Source organism: Chlorocebus sabaeus, chromosome 21 (genome assembly GCF_047675955.1).
Source record: "Chlorocebus sabaeus isolate Y175 chromosome 21, mChlSab1.0.hap1, whole genome shotgun sequence".
Taxonomy (NCBI): Eukaryota; Metazoa; Chordata; class Mammalia; order Primates; family Cercopithecidae; genus Chlorocebus; species Chlorocebus sabaeus.
In genome coordinates, this window is record NC_132924.1 from 115,280,141 (window position 1) to 115,308,040 (window position 27,900).

Sequence of the window (27,900 nt, forward strand, 5' to 3'; positions counted from 1 at the left end):
GATGCTGATCTATGAGAAGGGTCAACGTTGAGACTGCAGGCACTGAATGTGAACACCGAGGATTTTGCAGAGTCTCAAAGTGGAGCATCCAGAATTCTCCAGGGGAAAAGATAGCAAAGGCCAAGGGCTCATTACCTCTCATGTCACCAATCCCAGAGGGACATATTGCTCTGCCAGGAAGCAGAGCTATGATATTAGCTCAACACTAGGCCTCTGGAGTAGTGACACAGAGTTCGCTGAGGCCGTAGTCCTGGTTTCCAGAGGATTCAGATCCCTCTAAACACCTTTGGATATCCAGAGTAGGGGTCCCTCTTAGATGACATGAACAATGAGCAAAGCGATTCATAGATGAGAATGGTGACTTTAAAACTTGAAGAATAGGGTGGTGCTGAGCTTGTCAAGCTTAGAAAAATACATAAATGACTCCGGAAATTCTCAAGGCAGCCACATTGAAAATTGTCCTTTCCTGAAAACTGACGTTGTGAACTGCAGCCTGACTCCATGAACCATTTGCACCTAGTCACTGCTCTGTTCCTGTGCGAACCTCCTTGACATGCCTGGGCTCCAGTGCTAAGGACTGCCTCTCTCTGTCTTGCCCTTGTCCTGATCTTAGCATTTAATCCAGCCTGCCTGCTCAGGTAGGCTCTTGAAACCTAGTGGCCTCAGTGTTGACAACGTGACACTCAATGGGATAAACAAAGATCGTTGGACAGTAGGGATACAGGTGAACAGAGCAAAGCTGTGCATTAAATGTCACATTTGGACAACCAGGTCCTCAAGTGCTCCCTGAGGACCTAATATAGAGCAATTTGAGACCGTCCAGCTGCCCCTCCTGGAATAAAAGCTCAAAGGAAAGAGATGGCAACAGGAAGCGAGCCGAGTTTTCTTTAATACGATGTATTGAGATGTGTCCTTTATAAACAGAGCCCCTCCCTTTACTGCAATTACTGTTTTCTCTCCTCAACATACAGGGTCAGGCACAAATGCCAGAAGAAACAGAAACAGAAACCACCTCCAGGGCCAGGTATGGGCCAAGGGAGGTTTACAGGGCTCTCTCTCTGATTCAAGTCCCTTCCTTTTCATACATCTTCTTAAGAAAGCTGGGGCACCAGCCTCCTCAGAGAGTGGATCCATGACCTCACACCCAGCCTTGGAACAAGACTCTGCCAGAAAATATGTGGCCCCACCAGTGATTCTAATGCTTTACAGGATGATTTGCATAGCTTGTCACAGAAGAATCTTTATGGAATATGTGCAGTACCCAGGCCTGCAGTGTCAAGACCTGGGTCATGAGAAGGAACACAGATGAGGGATTTAGAGGGGCAAAGCAGGGAGGAGTTTCTGTGTTTGATGATAAGGGAGGACTGAGGAGAGAGCGTCGTCGGTATGTACATGAAGAGACAGCATCAGACTCCAGTCTGCGGCATAGCCAGGAGCCAGGAGAGTGTGCGCTGCACCAGCAGGACAGCTGCCAGGGGGAGATGCCTCAGGGTGGCCCTGCTAGAGCTTGAGAGGGCCTGAAGCCTGCAGGGGTCTTGTCCTGGGCCTCCACTTTGCCTCCCAAGGACTCCAGGCAGGGCCCCCGGGGAGTAGGGATGATGTCTGGAATCCAGCCTGTTGTATTTTCCACCACCTCCTGCAAGAGAGGGGAAAAAACAAGCTAAAGGTAAAGATCTCCCTTTTCTTTCCTGAGATCATCCCCAGTCCTCACAGCGCTCACAGGCTAACCATGAGGCTCTGACCACATCTGCAACCCAGGACGGCAACAACTCACCTTTCTGCTTTCTCAGCACCCTGTTCCCTGACCCAGTGTTCCTACCATTGCCATTCATGTCCCTCATTCTTCTCTTTTCCTGCTTCCAACCAGCACCACCCCCGACCCCTCCATCTCTAACTCTAGAGGGTGGTCTCTCCTGGGACACTCACATCAATGGTCTTTATTATCACTGTCTGCTGGGCCTCCTTGCAGGCTTTCTCAGCTTTCTTAATGCTCTCCGGGGTCCACTCGACATTGTTCATGGCCATGATTCCCTCCATGGAGCTGCCGTGGGTGGTACGATCAGGACAGGGGGAACAAATCGTAGTTTAGGGTTGACTCAGAGCTTCGGCAAAACATGTACCCTCATTTTTGTTAGAATCAATTCCATGTCAGTAAAAGCCATAAGTAATGTCTTACAATACAAAGAGAAAATTATAAGGAGTTTGACAAGAGAAATATGAGAACTCAGAGATGAGAATTTTAAAACATGAAAAAGCGGATCTTCTGACTCTTTAGGAAGTGGTCCTTCCTCTGGAGGGCATGGAATGAGACAGGTTCCCTGAAGTCACTTTATTGCCTCCTTCTTGGAAGCAACTTCATTGCCCTGAAATTGTATGTGAAATAGGATGTATTTGCATAGATGTACATTTTTTTCATGCAAAAACATTTCATAGTTCTCATGAGAACCTCAGAGGGGATCCTTACCCCAAAGTAATGAAAGGTCATGACTTGAAAGTAAACACAGTCTTTGGCTGAGTCAAGTAGTGTAAGCGAAAAGAGGCAGACAAAGAATTTGTAAATAGAGGATCTCACTTCTAGGGTTCAGATTTATCGGTTCCTCTGAATGACCTTGCTGATATGGGAAAAGAAGTCCCACAAAAATTCCTGTCTTGTGCCAGAGCTTTCAGAGTTAGATCCTGAGGGGAACAGGAGCGAGGTGGGCAGGAGCTGGTCAGGCAGCCCCCGAAGGAATCCTGGCTCACCAACTTAAGAGGTAGTGGGTAGGGCTTCTTTTCTTCCTCCCCCAGTCCTCCCCAAGGTCCCTCCCCCACACACAAGGTCTTATATTTCAGGATGACTCACTCTGATGCCTCCTCCCCCAGCTCGTGGGCCACGTAGATAATGTCAGGGTACCCCATGCAGCTGGAGATGTTATTTCGGGGATAGTAGAAGAGGAAGATGAGGCACATCTCATTCACGGTGCTGGGGCCTCCCTGGAGGAAATAGACAAAGACAGAGAGACAGAGATACAAAGGCATGCAGAGAGAGGAGGACAAAACAAACAGAAAATAGTTGAAGTGGTTATCTTACCAGTGATGCCATTCTCCTTTTCCCTTAAGGTAGAGCCAGCTCACTCCCCTATTTGCTGCTCTGTTTTCATTGGTGGACAATTATTGATATTATTTCCAAAAAACCATTCCATATATCTGCCCTGTCCTCAGCTTCACTGCCACTATCCTGGTTTGGGCTAGATCATCTGCCTCTCCACTAGTGTCAGTTACTCATCTGTTCTAATTGCAAGCTGACCTCTGTAGAGCTGCCAGACAAGTTGTTTATAATTGAGCTTGCATCCTGCCATTTGCCTATTCCGAAACCTCCAGTGGCTTCCAGTAGTCCATTAAACAATAGTCAGTCATCACTAAACCAATTATTTGATTCTATCTAATAAATTCCAACCTATTCATTCATTCTATTTACTTACCTGGCAAACATTTACAGAGTTAGCCCTCCTGTCCTGGAGATATAGGTAGGTCGGGATCACCCCTGCTTCCAGGACTGTTTCCAAGTTTATCATCCTCATCCTCATTCCATTCCTTCAGATATCTTTTCCCAATTTTTAACTTCCAGCCAAACTTCTTCATGTGCACCCCATGCTTTCCTTATATATGGCTTTCTCAGTTTTCTCCTTCTCTGGAATTCCCCTTCTCTATGTGCCTAAAACAGGACTCATTCACCTACGTCACATGTTCAGTTCACTGTGGTAGGATCTCGTGATTCTTTCCTGTGAATTTCCCCAGTGGATTATTCCCATTCTTCTTTCATGGTATATATCACTTACTACCTTATATTATAATCATTTGTAGGGCAGTATTTTTTTCCTCAGTAGCCTGCAACACCTTTTGAACCCCACAAGCACTGAACCACTCCTGATGCACAAAACAGGGGATTTTCTTGTGATCATAGAAACAATAGCCAACTTTAACTGATCATCTACTACAACTCAGGCAATGATCTAGGTGTTTTGCGTGTGTCAACCAACTCTCACAACAATCTTTATGAGGTAGAAAGTAGTATTAATCTTATGCAAATTGGGAAACTGAGATACAAAGAAGTCAAATAACTTGTCTAAAAATGTACTAAATGATTGCGCTGACATTCAAACCCAGGCAGTGAGGCCCCAGCATCTCTGCTGTTAGTTGCTATAGCATACTATATTTCCATGATCTTGGTGAGTTATTGGCAGAGAATGTGAGAAATCCCTGTTCCTATCTTACATGCATGGGGTGTGAGAACATGAAAAGCCCTGTGTGGATATGTGATGCCATTGGAGGAAGGAAGGGGCTTCAGTGAAATCACAGGGGTCACTGGATAGCGAAAGCTATGAGTGGGCTTTCCACTGGGGTTATGGTCCATGGTGACCATGGTGGGGAGAGAGGTCACTTACAAATGTCATGAAGTCACGCTCCAGTGTCTGGTAGTGACATTCTACCAGCAATTCATCTCCCTGTTCAGAGTGAAACATGAAGGCTGAGAGTAAGACACAGAGGGACTGGCACAGCTTGAGAACTTTCTTGGCTGGCAGTAATGACATATGATGCTGCTGCCCCCAACTCTTCTGGCCTCCCTCAGACTCTCACCGGCTTGATCTCCACTCGAGAGGGCAAATCTCGAGTCTCCTGCAGATTAAAGTCATAGGAATCGTCTTTACAGATTGTTCGAAGTTGTGTTCCATTCCTAGAGGAAGGCGAGAATTCAGTGAAAAAGAGATGAAATAGAGAGGGATCTGCCAATAAAGATGTAGCACGTGGGTGGGGTCATTCTGTGAGTAGATTATCCACAAAAATAAACAAAAAACTTCTTCCACTATCTTATTCCAGTTATTTCTACTCTAAAGATAGTTCTAGCTCTTCCTTATTCTCAACCGGGCATAACCATATGATACAGAATAAATCACTATTCTTGAAACTCATTGTCAACTACAGAAGGGAAAGCTTCGAGGTCTTTCCTCACCTGTATTGCACAGCTTGCAGAGCCCGTCCAGCCAAGTGGGTGTGCAGCAGGTAGCCATACACCTGTATGTCAGGCACGGGGCCTCCATTCATCTGTAACAGGGAAGAGGTGCACCTGATTTGTTAAGGACGCTGTTCTTGACCTGCTGCTTGATTTTCCTCCCTTGATATTTGACACCTTCCTCTGATGACTGACATTTGCCAATGTAATTCTTATTAAACCTTTCTGGCCTTTCTTCCTTCCCCACTCCCCTTGTTCTCAAAGCCCCTACTCCTTCCCTTCCTTGCAAAAGTCATGTTAGTGAATTTCCTGAGCACCAGGCTGTAATTATTCTCCAAGTCTGGGGCTCAGGCTGTGTGGGCTTGTGGATCAGACCAGATCTGGGATGGGGGGCGAGGAGAGCGTGTTTCCTCCTCAGGAAGGGTGCGCCTCCCAGCTCCACCTCCTCAAACTTCTCCGTCCTACATAGCCCATAGGACAGGAAGGACTCAGCGCCCGGGGGGATGAAGTGGATGGGAAACGTGAAGAAGCCCAGCTGGAGGACGCCCATGTCATATTTGCGCAGCTGAGAAGTGTAGTACACGCGAATCCCCGAGGAATCATACACACCTGGTGCAGAGAGGAAAAGTCAATCACAGGAGGCAGGAGAGCGGGTCACAATGCAGACAGAAAGAGGCCCAGGAAAGCTGGAGTGGGGCTGTGACCACACAGAGTCAGCACGCATCCCACAGTGCGCTCTCAATACCGAAAGAACCAGCCAGCCCCACCAGCCTCCCTTCCTTAAATCCTCTGGGTGCTCACCAGGCAGGTTGTTAAAATTGCTGTAATGAATCTCCAGTCGGATCCACTGAGGGTCCAAGGGAGTCCCAATAGAGACACCCACATCATCTGGAAACTGGTAGCTCTGTTGGAAGAAGGGACATTTGGCAGCAAGAAGGACTGGGAACCAGGTGTAGGGACTCGGGGCTCCTGCCCTTGTTTTCTAATTGTCATCCCAGACTTCCCCTATCCCCTGGTCTTCCACCAGCCCAGTGATCTCATTACCCAACCACATGCACCTGCTTAGCCATGTGTTTCCCCCATCACAGGACTCACAGTGCCCCCGACAGCCCAGCCCACGATGACCTGTGAGCAGAGGGAGAAGGCAGGGTCGGCCCCATAGCAGTCGCTGATGCCTGTGGGGAGAACGCTAGCATTGCCACAGGCATACACCAGGATGTGATGCACCATTGTCTCATTGTGGTAGACCAACTTAGGCTCAAACTGGGTGGAAAAAGGAGAGCAGAGCATGATCAAGACCACCTACATCAAATCCATATTATCTTCCTTCCTTTTTGTCAAATAAAACTATACCCATTTCCCTCTTCTCTCTGTTTGTCTCTCTCCCTTTTTCTCTGGTTTTGTTCCCCAAGCTATCATTTTCCCACCCACTCAGTTTGACTCTTCTCTCAACTCCCTCCTCCTTTAAGCCTCTTCTGGAGAGCAGACATATGAAATCTAGCCAGGGACATTCCAAGACTTCTGCCTTCCCTTAGTAACCTCCTCAGTTCACTGTATCTGAACATGTAGCCATGCCTTCTCAAATTATCTGCCTAAAGAAAAAAAGTCTCCACATTTGTCAGTTACGATTGTGAGATCATACCTTTATTTATTTGATCAAAATTGAAATCACTCAAATATGAAATTGAGTTACCTAGTTTGAGTTCATTCTAGCCAGACTTCACTAACCTCCTGACAGCCCCTGGCCACATCCTCTCCCTGCCTTTACCTCCTCTTGGGCTAAGAAAGCACAATTCTGGGGCCAGGTTGAGGCTCATACTTTGTTCTTTGCAAACAATTATTAATTCGTAACCTTCATCAACATGTCTGTTGCATTGTGGGGCTTAAATAAAACAGCGCTGGGAGTTACAGTTCTGGGCTCAGGAAATGATGTAGCCACAGCCTCCACCAAGCCCCGCCTGTCCCCCTGTTCTTGCAACTACTTCCCTCTTGCTTCCTCCAAGAAATTTTCCAGACTTCATCATCCGGGGTTGACCACACCCCCTGCTCCGCTTCAGCACCCTTCCCTGCCTTGACAATGCCCCACATCTGGTCCACCATACCTTGTAAATGTGATGTTTCTCGCTAACAATGGGGAGAGGAAGAAAGGTGCAGGCGTATGTGGTGTCATCCTCTGGAATGAGGAACTGTGGAAGGGTGCACAGAAGCTGAGCCAGATGACAGTGAGGCTCCAAAGAAATAGGGTAAGGGCCAGGCCGGGGAAGGAGTTTCATGTTAGGGTCAGACTGGCAGTCCTTAGGGGACAGAGAAGAGTCAGAGTAATCTCCACCCAAGGGATGTACTGAATACTAAGGGCTAGAGGCGGGATCTGGGTTGAGTGGGGAAAGGAGAAGGGAGCTGGAGGCTGCTGGGTGGGACCAAGGCATCTTACATCAGTGATCTCCAAGTCATGGATGATGGTGTCCTTGGGGACATCCAGATCGTCAGGGTGGACAACTTGTAGCAGAAAGATGGACTTGACAAAAGTACGCTCCTGATCCAGCTTCAGAGTGTCATCCAGACCGTAGGCGGCCAGCACCCTCACAGTGTCACTCTGCGGGATGCCGTGAACATTGAGGTGCTGTCACCTCCGAGCAGCACTCTTCATATCCCTGTACCCGAGGACCTACACAAGGTACTTGCTCATATCTACGTGGTGGAATGGAAGAAGCTTCACACTAGGAGTGAGAACTGGTCAGGCTCTATTTCTGCCTCTGAGGCTCACTTGCTGGTGATCTTGAGCAAGTCACATTCCCTCTCGCATGCCCTCTCTAAGCCTGTGTCCACATCTGTAAAATGAAAGGACTGAATTAAACTCTTAAATCCTAACACTCTAAAGGTCAACGAAACTGGTTAGAATTCTTCAAGAGGAGAGCCCTGGGCTGGGTGGGCAGGAGGTGAATCAGTGGGAGGCCACCCTGCGGAAGGCTTGTGGATTTCAGCAGGTGGCACAATTGGAATATGACCTGAGAAGGCTGAGAGGAATAGAAGTCCTGGGAATGATGACTAGCTGCCTGACTGGGGGCAACTATCTCTCCAGAAGGAAAACCTGCTTGTGATTAAACGCTTTTCTCTCCTCGCTATTTTACCGTAATATCCAGGTCATGCGGGTCGCAGGAGCGGAAGGGCCTGGAAAAGCGCATGGTGGTGTAGACAGCATCTTCTGTCAGCCCCAGCAGCTCAGCATCCTGGCTCCCATCCTCCTTCAGAGTGTCTCCGTTTACCAAGTGCTGATCCTTGGGTCCAGTGAAGGTCAAGAAGTAAGAACTAGGAACTTCAAGTTTCATGCTTTGGAGCAGTAGCTGTCCCTTCAGCTCCCCTAGGATACTAGAGTAGCAGAACCCAGGTGTTCTTTATTGTGTAGTTTTCTCCTTGGGCAGAGCATGGGCTGAAGAACATGGCAGAGCACCCTTTTATGGATAATGGAGTTTCACCACCCGACCTTGCTTTACTTCTCCCATTTCAAATCTCATCTCCATAAAGTCTGATATTCCTGCATCCCTAATACTTGAAGACTCACATATTATCTGAAGTATGCATGACATTCATTTTCTCTCATGTGGCTCTTCATGTAACTCTTTCTCAAACAGTTTTGAATTTTCCCCAGTGACCTGCATTTAGTGGGCTATCAGCAAGTAAGGGGTGCAAAAGTATCTCACAATTTAATGGTTTCATTCTCTCAGCAGTCTTAGAGACATGTGGTATAGAAGACCTAGATTTCAAACTCTACAGTGGATTATTTCTGGAGGGAGACAACCAGCATTCATTCTGGGAGTGTGTTTAGATATCCTTGGGGAATGTGGATTGTTTCTGGACAGGAAACCAACCTCAACCCAACAAAGACCCTCATCCTTGGAAGCAAGTCACCCCCAGACTTACCGAGAAATAGACATTGCCATTGGGCAAGACTCCTCCGACAACCAGATCACTTCCCACGTTGGTGTAGCGATTTGTGACACCTAAGCCCACCCAGCCAGCTGTCCGGACCTGGAGCTCAAAACTGATGATTTCAGCCTCAAGGTCAAAGTCCCAACGCAGGAAAATGACATTGGAAGGATCTAAGAACCTGGAATAGCGCAGGCGAGAGGTGGGGCCAGGGCGGTTGCTTTGTAAGGGGGCTGCCAGGGCCAAAAGCGGAAAAAGCCTGAAGAGAAGGTCATGGGCCATGGCTCCTGGGACCTGGAGCAACTCCCCTGCAGAGGAACATTGGAGAGCTTTGGAGTTTTATGTCCTACCTGGGCCAGGCACCATGCCACGGGGGAGGGCCAGGCTGGGGCACTTCTGATCTGATTATCCTTCAGGTTCAGAGCGGTGCCCCTTACATAACTCTGGAAGTGAGAGGTGCCCGGAGAGGATACAGGGCAAGTTGCTTTCACTCTGAAGCAGGGGCCTGGCAGAAAATTCTCATGATGGAGTCATTTAGACTTTCCACCCTGACCCCATGCCAGCGTCCTGCCAGTGGGGACCCTGTAGAATCAAGAAAGTTTAGTTTCTTTTACTCCCCCTCCCTTCCTGCCCCTCTCTTCCATCTTCTATCCTGGGATGTCTTTACAGGACATTCTGCCTCTGGAATATGCCCCTACCCCACTTTTTACGGGTATTTTCCATTTTGTCTATGTATAGAACTGCAGTACTAGCAGGGATATGGGACCGCTTGTAAACCTAGTCTTTTAGTTTCCCAGTGCAGTGCAGGAAGGAGGGAAGTTGCTGGCAGGGACTGCGGGGAAGGCTGTGATTTCCATCTGCTGGAGGAGGCTTTGCTACTAATCCCTAGAAGGACACTGAGAGGAGGGATAATCAGCTTCTCAGATGGTTGAGTCTGGGGCAGCTTTGGATTTCTGCACACTCCTGGGGAGGAGCAGGAAGCGGGGGGAGGTGAGGGGAAGAAGAGGGAGAAGATGAGAAATAAACATGAGTTTGCCTTTGGGATGCTTTGTGCTTTCTCTTCCGGCCATCAATTAACTTTCAGAGAAATTAGTTTAATGGCTCTATGGCAGGCTGAACTTGCCCGATTGAGCACATTAGTATTATGCAAACAATGTAAGCAACACAGAAGGAAGGTTAGAATATTACAACACCAGAATAGAAAAGAACTTTAGAGCCACTTAGTTTTCCAAACATTCCAATCCAGTTAATTTCTAGATGATGTGAAACGGGAGCTCCAAAGGATAACAAGAGTGGTGCTTGTTGCCCCTTGAGTCAATGGCGGGTCATGGTCCCTGACCATAATTTCCTTAGGCCACAGACACCCCACAGGTACCAGATCCCTGCCATGCGTTTCCACATGGCTTGTCCTGGAGGAGGAATTTAGTGACATTTGTTGGCTGCTTCTTAGGGAAGAAATCAAAGCCTGACTCTAACTCCACAGTATTTTTCCCCTGGAGACTGACACAGCTGACCTAGAGCTAGAATTCACCTCATCTGACTCCCGGTTGCTAGCTCTCCATTTGACAATGGAGAAGACACGGGCCCTGAGGGCCTCTCCCATACAGACTGGACCTCACATCTCCACAGAAGAATTCAGCTCAGGTGTGGGTGTACGGATGCCAGTGCGGTCTGCTTACAGCTTCTCATTGCAGGCACAGTCTTCCTTTCAGCTACTGAGCTCCTCAAAGCTGGTAAGGACTCAGCTAAAGTTGTTTGCTGCTGCTGTGAGCACTTGAATAGTAACTGGGGTGGGGTTAGGGAGAAAACAAATGCCCCAAGGGGGCAGTCACAGCCCCTAACTCTACGACTGACAGAGAAGGTAGGGAGCTAGGCAGCCACCTGGAAGCAAGAGGCATATCTTGGCCTAGGACCAGAGCTGAGCCAAGAGGAGAGGAGACGTCGGGGCCTGGGAGGCACTGACCTTGAGGAGCATTAACACCAGAGAGATAACAGGTGCACGGAGACACTCTGATCCCAATCTCACTTGAGGATTAAGGGAGGGGGCAGCAGGGAGACAGGAGAGCCAGTCCTGTAAATTGAGACGGGCCCAGGATCACTTATCCTGCAATCTGTCCTGCTGGCCAGAGCACCCTCCTCAGCAAAGAGGCAAGGTACTCACCAAAGAGCTGGAGCAGCGACTGCAGACTCAGGGGGTCTCTTCTCCTGGACCCTTATCTGGCTTCCACCCCAGGAAGCCAGGCCATTGCTACACCTACGTGGGGCTCTCTAGGGAGATGGGGCTGGGGTTGACCCTGCTTCCCTTCTGCATTTATCAAGTGCCTGTGACAGGAAAGACACCGCAGGAGGGACACTGACCTGAGGGCAGTGCAGTCCCAGTTCTTGAAATAGTGAAGTTCAGCTTCTAAACTCCTCTGTGCCTCCTTCTTGCTCTCTGTAAAATGCTGAGTTTGGAGAGATGGTGGATACAGGGCCTTTTAAGTCGAATTTCCCAGATGATTGGTTTCCAAGCTTTCTGAAAAATGAGGCCTCTTGTTAATGTTGAAAAATAGGTGGATCTCATTCTTTTTTATGGCTGAACTTAAAGAATGTAATTGGATTGTTTGTAACTCAAAGGATAAATGCTATTTATTTATTTATTTATTTATTGAGACAAGGTCTCAGCTTGTCACCTAGGCTGGATTGCAGTGGCGTAATCATGGTTCACTGCAGCCTGGACCTCTCAGGCTCAGGCGACCCTCCTGCCTCAGCCTCCTGAGTAGCTGGGATTGTAGGTGTACACCACTATGCCCAGCTAATTTTTGTATTTTTTGTAGAGACAGCACATCACCATGTTGCCCAAACTGGTCTCAAACTCCTGGGCTCAAGCGATCCGCCTGCCTCCGCCTTCCAAACTGCTGGAATTACAGGCATGAGCCACCGTACCTGGCCTAGGCTAAATGCTTGATGTGCTTATTTTACATTGCATGCCTGTATCAAAATATCTCATGTACCCCACACCTACTATGTACCCATAAATTTTAAAAAAAATAATTTTAAAAATTGAAAAAATTATGAGAATTCAAGCTTTTTAAAAAAAATTATACTTCAAGTTCTAGGGTACATAATCTCGGTTGAGTACTAAGTGAATGGTAATTAAAGACTGAAGTGACTACCAGTTGTCATATTTTAATTGAATTTAAAATTTACCATTGCAATCATAGAAGTCAACTCTTACTGAAAGCTTGGTCTGTGCCAAACTCTATTCTAAAATGTATTGACCCTCCATTTATAGTTTTTGTTATTATTTCCATCCTATGGATGAAGCTGCAGAAGCCCAAGGTCACACTGCTGGGTAGTGGCAGCATTATGAGTTGTTGGGAAAATATAACTAAATCTATTATTGAGTTTCAGTAAAATAACTGAATGTTATATACTTATATGAATTAATCAAATATAATTAAATATATTTCATAAGTAATTAAATATTATTAGAAATAATTCAGGGAGAAAAAAATCCCCCATCCCGGAAAACCTCTCTACAAAGGTAGATGATAACAAAAATAGTTTTAAAATCTTTTTTTTTTTTTTTTTGAGATGGAGTCTCGCTTTGTCACCCAGGCTGGAGTACAATGGTGTGATCTCAACTCACTGCAGTGTTTGCCTCCCAAGTTCAAGCGATTCTCCTGTCTCAGCCTCCGGAGTAGCTGGGATTACAGGTGCCCGCCACCACGCATGTTTAATTTTTATACTTTTAGTAAAGGCAGGGTTTTACCATATTGATCACGCTGGTCTCAAATTTCTGACCTTAAGTGATCCACCCACGTCGCCTCCCAAAGTGCTGGGATTGATTACAAGCGTGAGCCACTGTGCTCGACCAAAAATCTTTTTTTTTTTTTTTTTTTAACTTATTTTAAGTTCAGGGGTACATGTATGTGCAGGCTTGTTATAAAGGTAAACTTGTTTCATGGGGGGTAGTTGTACAGATTATTTTGTCACCCAGGTATTAAACTAGTTATTATTGGATAAACATTAAGCCAGAATGTGATGCAAGTTAATGCCAACCTGCAAAGAGATTGTGAAAATAGAAAGAAATCTCCTCTGCTGTACAGCTCAGCAGATACAACCTACTACATACATGTTCTCAAGATAAACAGCATCTACTCCTCAAGTTAAGAGGACTTGACAGGCTCAGGCAGGTGGATCACCTGAGGTCAGGAGTTCGAGACCAGCCTGGCCAACATGGTGAAACCCTCTCTCTACTAAAAATACAACAAAATTAGCTGGGCATGGTGGCATGTGCTTGTAATCCCAGCTACCGGGGAGACTGAGGCAGGACAATCACTTGAACCAGGGAGACATAGGTTGCAGTGAGCTGAGATGGTGCCACTGCACTTCAACCTGGGTGTCAGAGCAAGTCTCCATCTCAAAATAAGTAAATAAATAATAAATAAATAAATGTAAGACCTCAAACTACAAAAATTCTAGAAGAAACCAGGAAATGCCCTTTTTGAAATTGGCCTTGGCAAATAATGTTTTGCTAAGTCCCCCAAAGCAATTACGACAAAAATTAAAATTGACAAGTGAGACTTAATTAAACTAAAGAGGTTCTGCACAGTGAAAGAGACTATCAACAGAATAGACAACCTACAGATTGGAAGAAAACATTCACAAGCTATACATCCAACAAAAATCAAATATCCAGATTTGATAAGGAATTTAAATAAGTTAAGAAGCAATAAATCAAATAATCCCATTAAAAAAATAGGCAAAGGAGATGAACAGACAGTTCTCGAAAGAAAACATACGAGCAGCTGAAAAACATGAAAAATGCTCATCATCACTAATCATCAGAGAAAGGCAAATCAAAACCACAACACAATAGCATCTCACACAAGTCAGAATGAACATTATTAAAAAGTCAAAAAAGCAACAGATGCTGGTGAAGCTGCAGAGAAAAGGAAATGCTTATACATTGTTGGTGGCAATGTAAACTAGTTCAGCCACTGTGGAGAACAGTTTGGGGATTTCTCAAAGAACTTAAAACAGACCTACTATTTGACCCAGCAGTCCCATTTGGGTAATTATATTACCCAAAAGAATATAAATCATTCTACCAAAAAGACACATGCACTCATATGTTCATCCTTATGCTGGCCACAGTAGCAAAGACCTAGGTGCCCATCAACGGCAGACTGGATAAAGAAAATGTGGTATATATACACCATGGAATACTATGCAGCCATAAAAAAGAATAAAAGCATGTCCTTTGCAGAAACGTGGTTGGATCTGGAGGCCATTATCCTAAGCAAATTAATGCAAGAGTAGAAAATAAAATATGCATGTTCACTGTTATAAGTGGGAGCTAAACACTGAGCACACATGGACATAAACTTGGGAACAAGGGGCATTGTGGACTACTAGAGAGGGGAGGGAGGAAAGGGGATGTGGGTTGAAAAACTACTTATCTAGTACTATGCTCACTACCTGGGTGCAATATTCCCACGTAACAAACCAACACATGTAGCCCCTGTATTTAAAATAAAAGTTGAGATTTTAAAAAAGTATTTGAGTATAGTTTTTCAGTAAGTATTTAAGTGACTTCTCTCTGCTTAATTTACTAACTTTAAAATCTGAGAAAATGTCATTGCCACACCACCAAACAAAATTATTTCAAATTTACCTTGTGAAAAATTACAACTTCTAAGAAAGAAATTTGAATTTTTACTATTTGTATGAACAAAATACATTACATGCTTGCCAATAGTTATCATCTAGCAGTACTCAGATAGATTAACTATTTAACTAATTGGGCGTCTACAACAGAGACTGTCACTAAAGAGTCCAATTACAGCAAATTCTCAACTACCCTTATAAATGAATTAAATTACAGTCTGTGAAAGGAATGAAGATCTTACTAGACCACTGTTGGTGGTGTAGTTACCCAATTTGAGGTTAAATTTATTTCTCTAAAATTTGAAAATGGTAGAAAATAAGAAACTATGGGCAAGAGATAAAAATTAAGTTTCTAAGACAATATTGCTGATTTGCAAAGAGATACACCAAACTATAAGTAAATAAAAGATAATTACTTCCTTTTAATTATCTACTAATTCACAGCTAATTCTTAATGCTCTTTCTACATACATATATATGCTAATATATGTATGTGTATAATACAAGCATATAAAACAAATAATTATTTCACAAAAGTCAGCTAGTAAAATGGCCTAATTTTTGAAATCTGAATTTATACAACAATTAAAGTAGATATGACTTTATATCATAGAAAGGATTTTTTAACCTTGTGAACAGTATTCACCAAGAGTTTCCTTTACCTTACACATGCTAGGTATAAAAATGTATGATTTGATATTTACAAAACTTTTCAGAAAGTGTACTATTTATTTGCCACTTGCAAATAACATTTAATTATCCTTCACAATAGTCCTGTGAAGCATAGTTATGAATTATGCATAAATATAATTAGATAAGGGCCTATGTAATGAGAAGTCCAACTACCAATAAATGTACTTGTCAACCTGACTATAATACCCTATGTCTATTTTTCACTTATGCCTGTCTATTACCTATTACAGAATCTGTCTATTAGAAGCTATCCTTTTAATATTCCCCTCAAAAAATGTATTGTTGAAACAGAAAAGCAGCCATTTAAAATGGAAAAATGCCCATCCATTCAAAACTTCGATAATGAGAAATGATTTTGTTAGCATTGTGCCATTTTCTTACATTTAGCAAGGAAAAAGAAAACTATTCAAGTAAGAATAAAGCCTACAAATTAATGCATTCCTCTTCTCCACACAAAAAAAATATTGTGGAATTCTAAGACTGGTAAGTGAATATAGCCACTTAAGAGAGCTGTTTGTTCTCCCTTGTCTCTGTCACCCTCTCAATTAACCGATAAATGTATACGATACTTATTCAACTTTTAGATGTTTACTAGATACAATGTGACTTTCAAGAAATATGTGGCGTATTTCCTCTTCACTTCCTCCAGATTTTACTCCTTTTCTTTCCTTTATTATTTCTTCATTTAAAACATTCTCAGAGAACAAAAAGCATGAGCTCAAAAATTCACTTGCACTTCTGAAGGCAGAGAGAGGAGAATACTCCTTTATCATCCAGATTTATGCAAACCAAGCAGAAACATAGCCTGAATTTATGGCCTATATCCCATTATTTCAGGGCGTCTGAGGAGGAGAGCAGAAATGGATCTAATGGAGAGGTAGGGGCTTAGACACAGGTGAGCCTGAGGAGGCGTTCATAATGGGCTAATATGTATTAGGGCTTCAGGGTTGGTGGGAGGCCCTTGAGCTTAGGCACACATCCAGCGTTCTCTGTTGGGAGCTAATATTAAGGAGTCCATAAACAGATAAATGGCGTTTGGTGGACTTAACACATCCTGACATGAATTAGCAGCTAGTAATCTAAGGAGGAAGTACAGAATACTAGAAAACTCTACACAATTACTTGTATAATTAGTTACATAGGGGTATGGCGACTTTAACACTGTTTTGCTAATTTTGGGGTTTTATTCATTTTCTGCAATAGGTGTTCATTAATTCTGAAATCAGGGGGAAATACTTCAATAGCAAAGCATCTTTATATAGAAATTGGTTATCAAAATGTTAAAATGTACTTGTCTTATGGTTATTATATTTATAGACTTCTATCCAAAGAAGTACAATACTATTGTTTAAAAAGATCTTCTCTATATTTTATATTTAAGGGCCTCTCTTTCAGTCAGGCTGGGTAAGGCACAGGTGCCTCAAACTTGAGAAGGAGTAACATATACAGGCAAATTCAGTTAGAATCTTTGGCTCTCTGACTTACGAGTTATCAATTATTTTGTGGACATGAAAATAGTTCCCACTCTGATTGAAGAAAGATAAACACAGGTGTTATGTTTGAATGTTTGTGTCCCCCCTGACATTTGCATTGAAATTTAATTCCCAGTGTTAAGAGGTGGAGCCTTCAGGAGGTGATTAGACTACATGGGGTCCACTCTCGTGGGAGGATTAGAGCCTCATAAAAAGGCTCTTGGGAACTAGCTAGTCCCTTGTTTGTCTTCTGCCTGCTGCCATGTGAGGATGCAGCCAAAAGGTCTTCACCAGACACTGATTGCTGGCATCTTCATTTTGGACTTTACAGTCTTCAGAACCATAGGAAATAATTTTCTTTTGTTTATGAATTACACAGTCTCAGCTATTTTGTTGTAGCAGCACAAATAGACAAAGACAAGTGTGAAAAAAAATAGTGATCTAGATTACCAATCATTCCTTGTCAAAGACATAAGTGAAATTACAATTTATTGAATGCCTACTGTGTGCTAAGTACTATGCTACATGGCTTACATAAGTCATTTTATTTATTCCCAACAATCCAGAGAAATATTATTGATCTCATTTTAGAGATAAAGAAAGTGGGACCAGAAAGGTTTAATTACTAATTATTGGCTTAAGGGCACATAACTAGTAGCTGTTGAAGTTGAAATCAATGATTGATCTCAAATCTGTGCTCTTTGTACTACACTACAGTGGACAATTTGATTCTATTCCAGCTGTTATAGACAGTGACTTCAAATCAAAGCTTTTTTCTACCCTGATTTCCTATTTCACAAAACCAGTTTTATGATTTATAAAATCCACCTGTTCCTGGAGTGAATACACAAAGAGGAGAGTTGCAAATTCTAAGAAGTCTTGAAAGTCTCATCAGTGCAGTAACTAGTGTTCATCTCTGTGCACAAAAATAGGCTCTACCTTGTTTTTGTCAGATCTTGTCCTATCAATGGGCATTTATCTTTTAAGATCATAGCTTTTCAAATTTGATAGAGGTATTTATAGAGGATCTTTCTTACTAAATACCACATGAAAGGCAAATAAAATCTTGAGACCCTAAACTCACTATGCCAAAGGGAACAGTTAAGCTTCAGAACTGAGTAATGCAAAACTGTCTCCCATTTTGTTCTTAAATAATAGCTGCGAAGATAGGATGCCACACATCTTTCCAGGGAGCCCACCTCACAATTTTCTCACAAGAAAATTCCTTGTGGGTCGCAAGATCTTTATCCTAAAAGAGAGTTCTGTTGAATTCCACCCTGACGATGTAAATCAGCAGCTTATTGTTACAGGTATGGATAAAGACTGAACTAAGAGTCACTCCCCCCTCACCTGAGACAAATGCATATCTGACTGTGTCCTCTATTCTATGTCTATCTTAAGTAAAAATGCAGATTCACTGAGTGGAGAGGAATGCATAGTTGACCATTCCTCTACCCCTCTTTTCAGATGCAAAATGTGAATTTAGTGAATGCTAATCAAGGCCTCAAAAGAATGCACCCACTTGCCTTATTGATCTACCATCCCCCTTTTACTTTCCTCTTTCCCCTACTAACCCTTCTTTCCCCTTTAGTTATTGAAGTACCAAACTCTCTTTGGAAAAAGTATGGGCCACTGATCCTACTGTGGCTTGTGTCTCTTTTTCCCTGGGTATGTTCTCAATTGCAGCAAAATAAACTTCTAAATTGATGGAAACGTGCCTCAGTCATTATTCTTTGGTTTTACAAGAACAACTTTCTCTCCAAATCCTAACATATTGTTAGAGTTTGAGGAGGTTAAAAAATGACACTCTTACTGATACAATAATTGATAGAAAAATTATTTAGGTAGTGAGGGCAAGAGAGTCCTTGGCAGGGCTTCCCTTCCAACAAAAAACAGCCAAAGAAATGATTTTTTTTTCTTTTTCTTTTTCTTTTCTTCTCTTTTTCTTTTTTTTTTTTTTTTTTTTTTTTTTTTTTTTTTTTTTTTTGAGACAGAGTCTCACTGTTGCCCAGGCTGGAGTGTAGTGGTGTGATCTCAGTTCATTGCAACCTCCACCTCCCGGGTTCCAACAATTCTCCTGCCTCAGTCTCCCAAGTAGCTGGGACTACAGGCACACGCCACCACTCCTGGCTATTTTTTTTTTTTTTTTGTATTTTAGTAGAGATGGGGTTTCACCATGTTAGCCAGGATGGTCCCAATCTCCTGACCTCGTGATCTGCCTGCCTCGGCCTCCCAAAGTGCTGGGATTACAGGTGTAAGCCACTGCACCTGGCCTCATTTTTTTTTTTTTCCTAACAAAGAGTATACAGAAATATTAAGCTACAAACATAGGTAAGAAAGCTGGAAACTTGCATGGGGAGATGCCTGCAGCTACGCCAGAAGAAAAGGTGTACCTGGGGGCCAGGCATGTCCACCATGGAAGCTCCATCTTCCCTTTTTTGTTAGCACATGTACAGTAAGAAAGAAATGGGCAGCATGGTGCAGCTCAGGCCAGAGGGAGTAGCTACTTGTCCTCACGCAAAATAACATATACTGAATTTGGATTTTCTTTCCCCATCACCGTTACTGTCCTAGCATCACATCCCTTGGATTCTCTGAACGCCTTATTGCATTCCACACAAAAATGATGTGTTCTCCAACCAAGGAGGTCACCTCACTGTGCTAGTGGAGTCTTATGGATAATGCTAATGCTCATGGAATCCAGTGACCTTTCCATGTTTCACCACCTAGGATCAGCTGACCTTATACAATATCACTATGATCTATTGAAATTTTAGGACCAGCTCAAGTTGGGAGACATCTTTAGAGGCTAAGGTGCCCCTCTGAAAAGTGGCCTCCCAACCATTTTTCTCCCGAACTAAAATTTCAGTTAATAAAATATGTGACGATGAAGCCCTCACAGTTGCACTTAATAATTCACACTCAAAATTTAGCTTCTCCACACTGCCAGCTAGGCATTACTGATTTAGGGGTTTCAGAGCCCTGGAGAGATCAAGTCTTCCTACTGGAACTTCTGCTTCCTGAGGGGGTTCTCTTCTTCCCTAGCTGGGCTGAAAGACTCCAGTAGTCCACTTGTAGCAGCCACAGGCTGAACTCTCTAAAATCTCTTCTTGTTTTTGTTTTTTTAAATACTCAGTCAACTGGCCAAAAAAACACCTCCCCACGTAAAACTATCGATTAAAACTCTCAGGAGGTAACAGACTACAGGGTGAAGTTGAAAGAGAAGGAAGGAAGGGAGGAAAAAATACTATAGAGTGAGAAAGTGGAGTTCCTGGGCAACTAGCTTTATGTAAAAGGCAAGTATGTACTAGGAAACTCTGTCATTGGTTTCCCATTTATCTGCTGTGCCATAAACCTCAGTTAACTTTTAGAGTAACTCCTCATGTCTCCAGCAAACACCCAGAATCCTGCAAAATGAATGACCAGAATCCATCCATGGCATTGAGAGCTGTACGGGCAAGGAGAAGTTAGTGTAACACCTCCCTCTCACCTTTGCCCTCCCCTACACTTCTATTTAGATGACTCTTTATTAGACTTTCTTTTTTCAATCAGCATAGTAATGTGCCAAAATCACACATTGTCTAATGGCTGTGGAGTGGTCTTTATTTTATGTCAGTTACCAATTCGTTACAGAGAACATAATTACCACTTCATAAACTTCAGTTGTTTAAGGAATTTGGGGTTTTCCATTTTTATCTAGAAGGCAAGAAGGGTTGTTAGGAATAATCACAGTGAAGATATGTACAAGTAAAACTGCTCAAGCACCCATTCTGTTTAGCAGAAGTGAGACAGGTATGCATGGGGCAATGTAAGGAATTAATTTATATTCAATTCTAAAGCTGAACGATGGGGACAAGCGTGTCACATGGTCCACAACTGCCGCAGGAGCTCAGTTATTTTGGATTACATTTTCAATCCAGGGTACATAGTAAAAAATTTTGGCATAGATGCCAACATCGGCTCTCAAAACACATCCATCCGCAAAAGACAGGATTCCTTGAAGCATCCCATTGCAGATTGCCGGGGCAGCAGAAACTTCCTGCCAGGAAAACAATAATAACAGCAACAAAAAAGCAGGTTATCTTTCTGGCAAGACAGAAGGAAGAAAATGGGAAAATTAAAGCATGGAGAGTATTTTACCTTGCAGGGCTGCCTCCTTCCTGGCACGATGCCCACACACAGCATATTTTCCTTGATGTTGTAGGTTTGATAGGCATCGCGGCACTGAGGCTTGGAGATTACAGAGATGTTCACAGTTTGCAGTGAATCAGGCTCCTTGTCTAAAGAAAAGACAGAAGTCAAACTTCCTTAAGAGTTCTCTTAGGTATTCAACCTTCTTCTAAAAAACTTTTCTTCTCCTACCATCAGAAATTAAAAGAGATCAAACATTCAGAGAAATCAGAACTGTGGCACTTAGGACAACGAAGGTGCAGGAGATAGCTCAGATTAACAATTTCTTATGATGCAAATGTCTGACCTTATAAAAGCGATCAAATTCTTGGAAGTTATATGTAAATATGAGACACTCCTGCAATGAAATGAAACACTTTGTTTTAAACTGTTTTGGAAATTTGGCTGGGCACAGTGGCTCACGCCTGTAATCCCAGCACTTTGGGAGGCCGAGACAGGCGGATCACCTGAGGTCAGGGGTTCGAGACTAGCTTGGCCAACATGGTAAAACCCTCTCTCTACTAAAAGTAGAAAAATTAGCTGAGTGTGCTGCTGAGGGCCTGTCATCCCAGCTACTTGGGAGGCAGGAGAATCACTGGAATTTGAGAGGTGGAGGTTGCTGTGAGCTGAGACCCTGCCACTGCACTCTAGCCTCGGTGATAAGAGTGAGACTCCATCTCAAAAAAAAAAAAACACTTTTCTCAAAATTTAAGCATTCAAAGAGTTTCCTTTGACATGTAATTTTTAGAGTCTGGAGGAATTTATAGATATCTGGCCTACTTTCTCATTTGTCAGGTCAAAACAAAACCAAGTATCTGCACAAAAAAGTCACTGAAAAAACAGTTTTCTTAAACATATAAAGCTGGTCTGTGGTAAAGCTGGGATTTAAAACTGGATTTCCTGGTTCCTAATTAAAGTTCTTTTCTTTATGTCAATGGTCCACAAATACTGTGAACTGTGCACACTTATAACAAAATTTGTCCAATCTGAAACAAAATGAGAAAAGCAACAAAGTAATATGAACACATGCGGCACATGTTCTTTCCACAGATGTTTCTTTGGGAAGAAGTGCTGAATTTTAAGATTTTTTTTTTAATAATGGAGGAGTATGTTTAATGTTTTCATTTGAAAATAATGTGTTAGTTCTTGAAAAGAAAATGTTTGAGATCCTTCACTTTATTTTCCAAGCAATAATTTCATGGCTAAACATTTCTTTTGGGAATACTTCCGTAGGAAATTCTTACTTAACTACTTCATGAGCCAGATAAAAATAAGATGCATTTTTTTTTTTGAAGTTATATCTCGTTTTGACCCATGTGCCATAACCCAGATGAATCAAACATACTGCTCACCGGAAGGACATTTGGCTCTTTCCAAAAATCAAATTGACTCTCAGAGGACAAATAATTTCTACTTCTTAATATATGCAAGAAAATGTGCTCCAAATCTGAAGGTATTTACTAAGGAGTAGTTTTAAAAGGCTTGAATCATGGCAACAATGATAGAATAAGTATATATCTGCCCACTGGCTTCTGTAAAAAGAAAGTAGTGATGGATAGATGAATGTAACCTGACAGGCTTGTTTCAAATAAATCTCCTTTTCATACTATAGTATCTAGTGTATGATGTGTATTATGCATTCTCAAACTTATGAGTAAAGTTGCATTAATAATTCTTCATGAGGGATTATATCATTGTTCTATTTTGCTAATAGGTAATCAACTCCCTTTCACCACGACTCTCAACTCTCATAATTAACAACTATAAACAGTTAATTAGGATTTGCATAAAAATTTGGAGATGGGGTAATGGGCAGATGGGGATGCAACTTAGAAAACAGAAAGCTGCCTTGAGTTGTGGGAGGTTTTTATGGACTATGAAATATGAGGCATAGAAGAAAGCGTAGATAGAATATCTAGTTCAGGAGTTTCAATTTATGTATAGAAGATTTTCATTGATAAAAATAATGGGAACTCTTTGTCAGTTTTCTGAAGAAATGAGTGAATGCTTAGAATGTTACCAGTTAAAAATGTTTATTTCAGAAGTTCTTCTTAAAATTTTAACTATGTATCTTTATTACAATCTTTCATAAGGAAGTTCTATCTCATTTAGTAAAATATGATGCATTTATTTTACATTTAATACATTGATATTTATTTCAAGTTGCTTTATTGCCTGAAATGGTTTGAAAATACACAGCGTCGTAGTCTGCTTTATTTTAGAGTTAAGGAAATTGAGGCTCCAAGGTAAAATGATCTGCTGTCACATAGAAAATTAGGATTAGAATACAAATGTTTTCTTTCCACTAAAACTACTTCTATCATATATGAAAGAGAAAATGATAGAAAGATACAGTGAGTGAGTAAAAAACCCAAAAACCTTGAAGCACTCCTTCAGTGAGGTACAGAGAAAAGGAAAGGGGAGAAAGAGGATGAATAAAGAGGTTAGAAGAAAGCTTCACTAAGCAGAATTGAAGAAGCCAAGAGTTGGAAGGTGTAGAAGCATGTCTAATTCTGAGAGAACATTGTCTTGAACTCACAGATATCACACACGTTGTAGCTCCAGGTGGAGACAGAGCACATGGTATTCTCAGAGATAGTTTGGTAGGGCAGGTTGGCTAGTTTCACGTAGTCGTTGAGTTCAGCCTCTGTTTTCAGCTTGATGAGCATGATGTCATGATCAATAGACGTGATTGAGAAGCGTGGGTGATGAATCATCTTCTCATAGCCAATCACTTGCAGATGGTTTTCATTGGAGTCTGCTGGGATTGTAACCCCCAATATCACCCGAAGCTTTCTGGAACAATATAGACGTTTATGAGTGGACTTAACAGAGATGGCTTCTCCATCTTTATGAGCCTATATTATTATATTATTCCTCCCCACAGACCTTTTTCTGTACCCTCCTATGTCTCCCAAAGGCCTTTCTCATCCCATTTAATTGGGAGATGGTCTCAGACAGGGGTAAGAGTCTGTGCCCAACCTGAGAACCCAAGGAACGGAGTACCTTTGAAGGCTTATCACTCACGGTAAATTGCAGTGTGCAGCTGTGATCACCCAAAGTGGGTGGATCAGGACTCCAGCGCAGGGCAAGTAGTCAGATTTCAAGTAGACCAAGTAGGGAGGAGTGGAACTGACTGTGTAATCTGGATTAAAGGCCAAAGCAACTGGAAAGAGAAGCATAGAAAAGAAATTCCAAGATTTCTCAGTCATCACTAGAAGAACTTCAGGAAAGTCATTTAATAGGCTCCAAGTTCCCCTACCCTTTTCTCTAGCAACTTTATCTGTAAACTAAATCTGTAAAATGACTTACTTTGTTTTAAAACATGAAGAAAATGATAAATGGTAGAAACAGATCTCTTTTGAAAAACAAAAAGTGTTTGGTTTTTTCGTTGTCAATAAAGTCTTTCAAATTAAATGTTAAACTTTCTTAAATACCTTCCACAATTTAGTGGGTTGTATGCTAAGTCAATGCATTTTTTTTTTTTACTAGCAATTTTAGAATGCTTTAATAAGTCTTATCTCTTTTTCCCAACAACAACTCAAGACAGAATTGTGTAAGTATCACGACAAGAACAGACCAAATGCTAAGAGTCTGAGGAGGGGAAAAATAATTTATTGTTTTAACAAATATACATTGAGCATCTACTATATGTCAAGCTGTGTTTTAGGGGCTTGGGCTAAATAGTGAACAAAGTAGATATTCCTGCTCTCATTTACTATGATTAATGAATATATTCAGTAATAATAAACACAACACACAAATAAACTATGTAGGTTATTAAATGGTGATTAGTGCTCTGGAAAAACACACAAGTAAACTATACATGATGTTAAATGTTGATTAGTGCTATGGAAATAAAAGTAGGACAGGGAAAGAGAGAAAGGTATTACCAATTGTGTGTTGGGGGAGAAGGAGGGGTATCAGGCAGTATTTGTTTGTTGTTTGTTTGAGACAGGATCTCACTCTGTTGCCCAGACTGGAATGCAGTGGCAAGATCAGGCTCACTGCAGCCTCAACCTCCTGGGCTCAAGCAATCCTCCTGAGTAGCTTGAACTACAGGTGTGTGCCACTACATCTGGCTAATTTTTAAATTTTTGAATTTTTTTTATAGAGATGGAGTCTTGCTATGTTGCCCAGGCTGGTCTCTTGGGCTCAAGTGATCCTCCCACCTCAGCCTCCCAAAGTGCTGGGATTATAGGTGTGAGCCACCACATCCAGCCTCAGGTAATATTAAACCAGTCATCAGAGTAGAACTTCATGGGCAATGTTGAACAATAACATGAAGATGGGGGAAGTTGCATAGTCAAATATCTGGGTGAAGGGATTTCAGGCAGAGGAAACAGCTGCAACATGGGTCCTGAGGCTTATGTCAGTTATGTCACAGAGGCCATGGCTGCTGACCCAGAGTGAATGAAGGGGAGCAGAGCAGGAAAGGGGCTCAAAGGTGAATGGAGGGTTTTGTAGACTATTATAAGAACTCGGCCTTGTTCCCTGAGTACAAATGGAACCACTCAAGGATTTGTGCAAAGAAATGATGACAGTCTCCTCACGGAGAACCTGTAGAGTGCAGAAGTATAGAGGTAGAGGAATCTGTTAGGAGACTAATTTGCTAATCCAGGCAAGAGGTGGTGGCTTGGATCATTGTGAGCAGTGGAGACGGTGAGATGTGATTGGATTTAGGATACGTTTAGAAGACAAAGCCAATAACGTTTTTCTAAGAGATCAAATGTGGGGTATGAGAGAAAGAGAAGATTTATGAATAAACCTGGGTTTATGCCTGAGTAACAGGAACTGTGCCAGGAGATATCTGACTCTTCAGTGTTCTGCTGTGCCCCCTGTGGTGCAGAACATCAATTCTGTTGCAGGCAGGTCCAGAGTCAGCTCTTAGGAGTGGGGCTGGTATTTGAGTGACAATGTCCACACCTCCCCCAAAAACACATAAGCAATCCTCCTGTGGCAGGCAGGCAGGCACTATCACAGGAGGAAACTTGATGGGAACGGGGCAGTGGGGAGGGACAGAGAACCACTCTACACTTGAGTTCTGGAATGACACCTCTCGCCGTTACCCATCTTTCTTGCTTTTCCCAGGATTTCTCTTTGGTGAGTAAAGGGACAAATATGCACACACTCACCAGTCAGATTCAAGAGAGCCCAAAGGAGGATAAACTTCATGTTGATGTTGAAAGCCCAGTTTAACTGCAGTCTCTGGAAAACATGGAAGAGAGAGAGAAAACGACTAAATAAAATAAAGCAAGATTCTAGAATTGGAAAAATATATCATCTGAATTATTTTAGTAGCAAGATTCAGTTTTAGAAATGGTGTCCATTACTCAGAGGAGGGCGTAGTGTCATCTGTCAGAGAGATAAGAATAGAATCAAGTGACTGGTCCCCAAAACGATTGAAATGATTCTGGAATTCAGAGTTCTGCACTCTGTCTTCAGGGAAGAAAGTACCAAAGCTAAGATAAGTTGAAGTTCATGATGTCTCTATAGCCACCTCCTGTCTGGTCTCCTTTTTGCCAGCCTTGGCAGGCAGGTGCCCCTTTAAACTATGTGTGGGCTGCTGCCCCTCCTGTCTGTGTGATGCTATCCCCCACTATGAGATGGTATTTTTCTCCAGTTGACATAACATAGCCCTGTGGAGCTGACATTGCTTCCTCTGCCTGACATTAAACTCCTCTTCGAAATACATTAACCTTTTCCTTCATGTCACTGTTTATCCATTTATTCTGTGAACCAACCTGCATATTATTTATCTTATGTATCTAACTTGTACCAGGATCTGTGCTTGCTGTTGGGGTTGCCTCAATTTAAGGACTTCTTCTTTACCTTCCAAGGGCTTACAGACTAGTGGGAAAGATACTTAAGCTGATGGTTATGAAACAAAGTATTCAGGGCTAAAAATTGAGATATGCCACAGACTAGACACAAATATTTGCAAAACACATATCCATTAAATAATTCATGTATAAACAAATCTTAAAATTCAACATTAAGAAAACAACACAACCTAAAAGTGGGCCAAAGATCCTTACCAAATGTTTGAGTCTGCTTGGACTACCATAAAAAAAATACCACAGTCTAGGTGTCTTACATGACAGATAACTTACTTTCTTATAGTTCTGGAGGTCAGAAGTCCATGATCAAGGTGCTATCAAATTCAGTTTCTGGTGAGGCCTCTCTCCCTGGCTTGTGGATGATCACCTTCTTACCATGTCCTCACATGGCCTTTCCTCTGTGCACACAGAGAGAAAGAGGGAAAGAAAGCTCTCTGGTGACTCTTTTTATAAGGACACAAATCCTATTGGATCAGGGTCCCACCCTTCTAACCTAATTTAACCTTAATTAGTTCCTTTTAGGCCCTATCTTCAATACAGTTGCATTAAGGTTTAGGGCTTCAAACAGATATATTTTGCAGTGATGGGGAAGATAACACCAGAGGATATAAGCAGATGGTAAATGGCATATGAAAAAATTCTTAACTTAATATGTCATTAGAGAATTACAACAACCATGGGATACCACTACATACCCTGTGGAAGGGCTTAAATCCAAAGAGTGAAAAAAAACAGATGCTAGTGAGGATATGAAGTGTCAGGAACTGATGATGCTGGTGAGAATTTATTGCTGATGAGAGTGCCAAATGGTACAGTCACTTCAGAAAATAGCTTGGAAGTTTCTTATTAAGCTCACCATAACCTTACTATATGATACAGCTATTACACTTCTTGATACACCAAAGGGAGATGAGAAGCTTGAGAAGCTTGCTGTCATACATCATAATGCTTAATGAGGGGGAGACAGATGTAATAAGAATAATCATCGTGAATGTCAAAGGAAAAGGGAGGTAGAGAAGCATGTCACAGGACCCTAATATAAAGTCAGAAGAAGACCTCCTTTGGGAAGTGAAGTTTGAGACTTGAAGGATGAGTAGAAGTTAGCCAAATGAAGAGTTGGGGAGGAAATCTCCAGGTGGATGAACCAGAGCTCCAA

General features: G+C 42.4%; 2 protein-coding genes across 2 annotated transcripts; both read right to left on the minus strand.

Moving 5' to 3' along the window:
- Positions 1–1,406: 1,406 nt before the first annotated feature.
- LOC103227050 (putative DBH-like monooxygenase protein 2) lies at positions 1,407–9,196 on the minus strand. Its single transcript, XM_037991111.2, is given in 14 exon segments — positions 1,407–1,516; positions 1,519–1,636; positions 1,927–2,041; positions 2,843–2,973; positions 4,425–4,484; positions 4,618–4,714; positions 4,991–5,082; positions 5,433–5,599; positions 5,792–5,894; positions 6,086–6,253; positions 7,093–7,176; positions 7,422–7,583; positions 8,119–8,265; positions 8,909–9,196. Coding segments are annotated over 14 exon segments (1,842 nt in total).
- Positions 9,197–20,316: 11,120 nt separating this feature from the next.
- On the minus strand, positions 20,317–27,138 carry PRSS58 (serine protease 58). The gene is made up of 6 exons (XM_073009422.1): positions 27,018–27,138; positions 26,040–26,112; positions 23,932–24,070; positions 23,444–23,700; positions 20,875–21,014; positions 20,317–20,773 (listed from the first exon to the last, which is right to left on the minus strand). The coding sequence occupies exons 2-6, from the start codon at positions 26,077–26,079 to the stop codon at positions 20,624–20,626; spliced, it is 726 nt and encodes a 241-aa protein (XP_072865523.1). The 5' UTR covers positions 26,080–26,112; positions 27,018–27,138; the 3' UTR covers positions 20,317–20,623.
- Positions 27,139–27,900: the final 762 nt, after the last annotated feature.

Bases quoted from the DNA above. Each gene is read 5' to 3' on its own strand.
- PRSS58 (XM_073009422.1), bottom strand. From the start codon at position 26,079: ATGAAGTTTATCCTCCTTTGGGCTCTCTTGAATCTGACTG. The intron at 21,015-23,443 runs GTGAGTTCAAGA...TCTTTTCTTTAG, and splicing joins CTACAACGTGTGTGATATCT to ACAAGGAGCCTGATTCACTG. The intron at 20,774-20,874 runs GTAAAATACTCT...TTTTCCTGGCAG, and splicing joins GAAGGAGGCAGCCCTGCAAG to GAAGTTTCTGCTGCCCCGGC.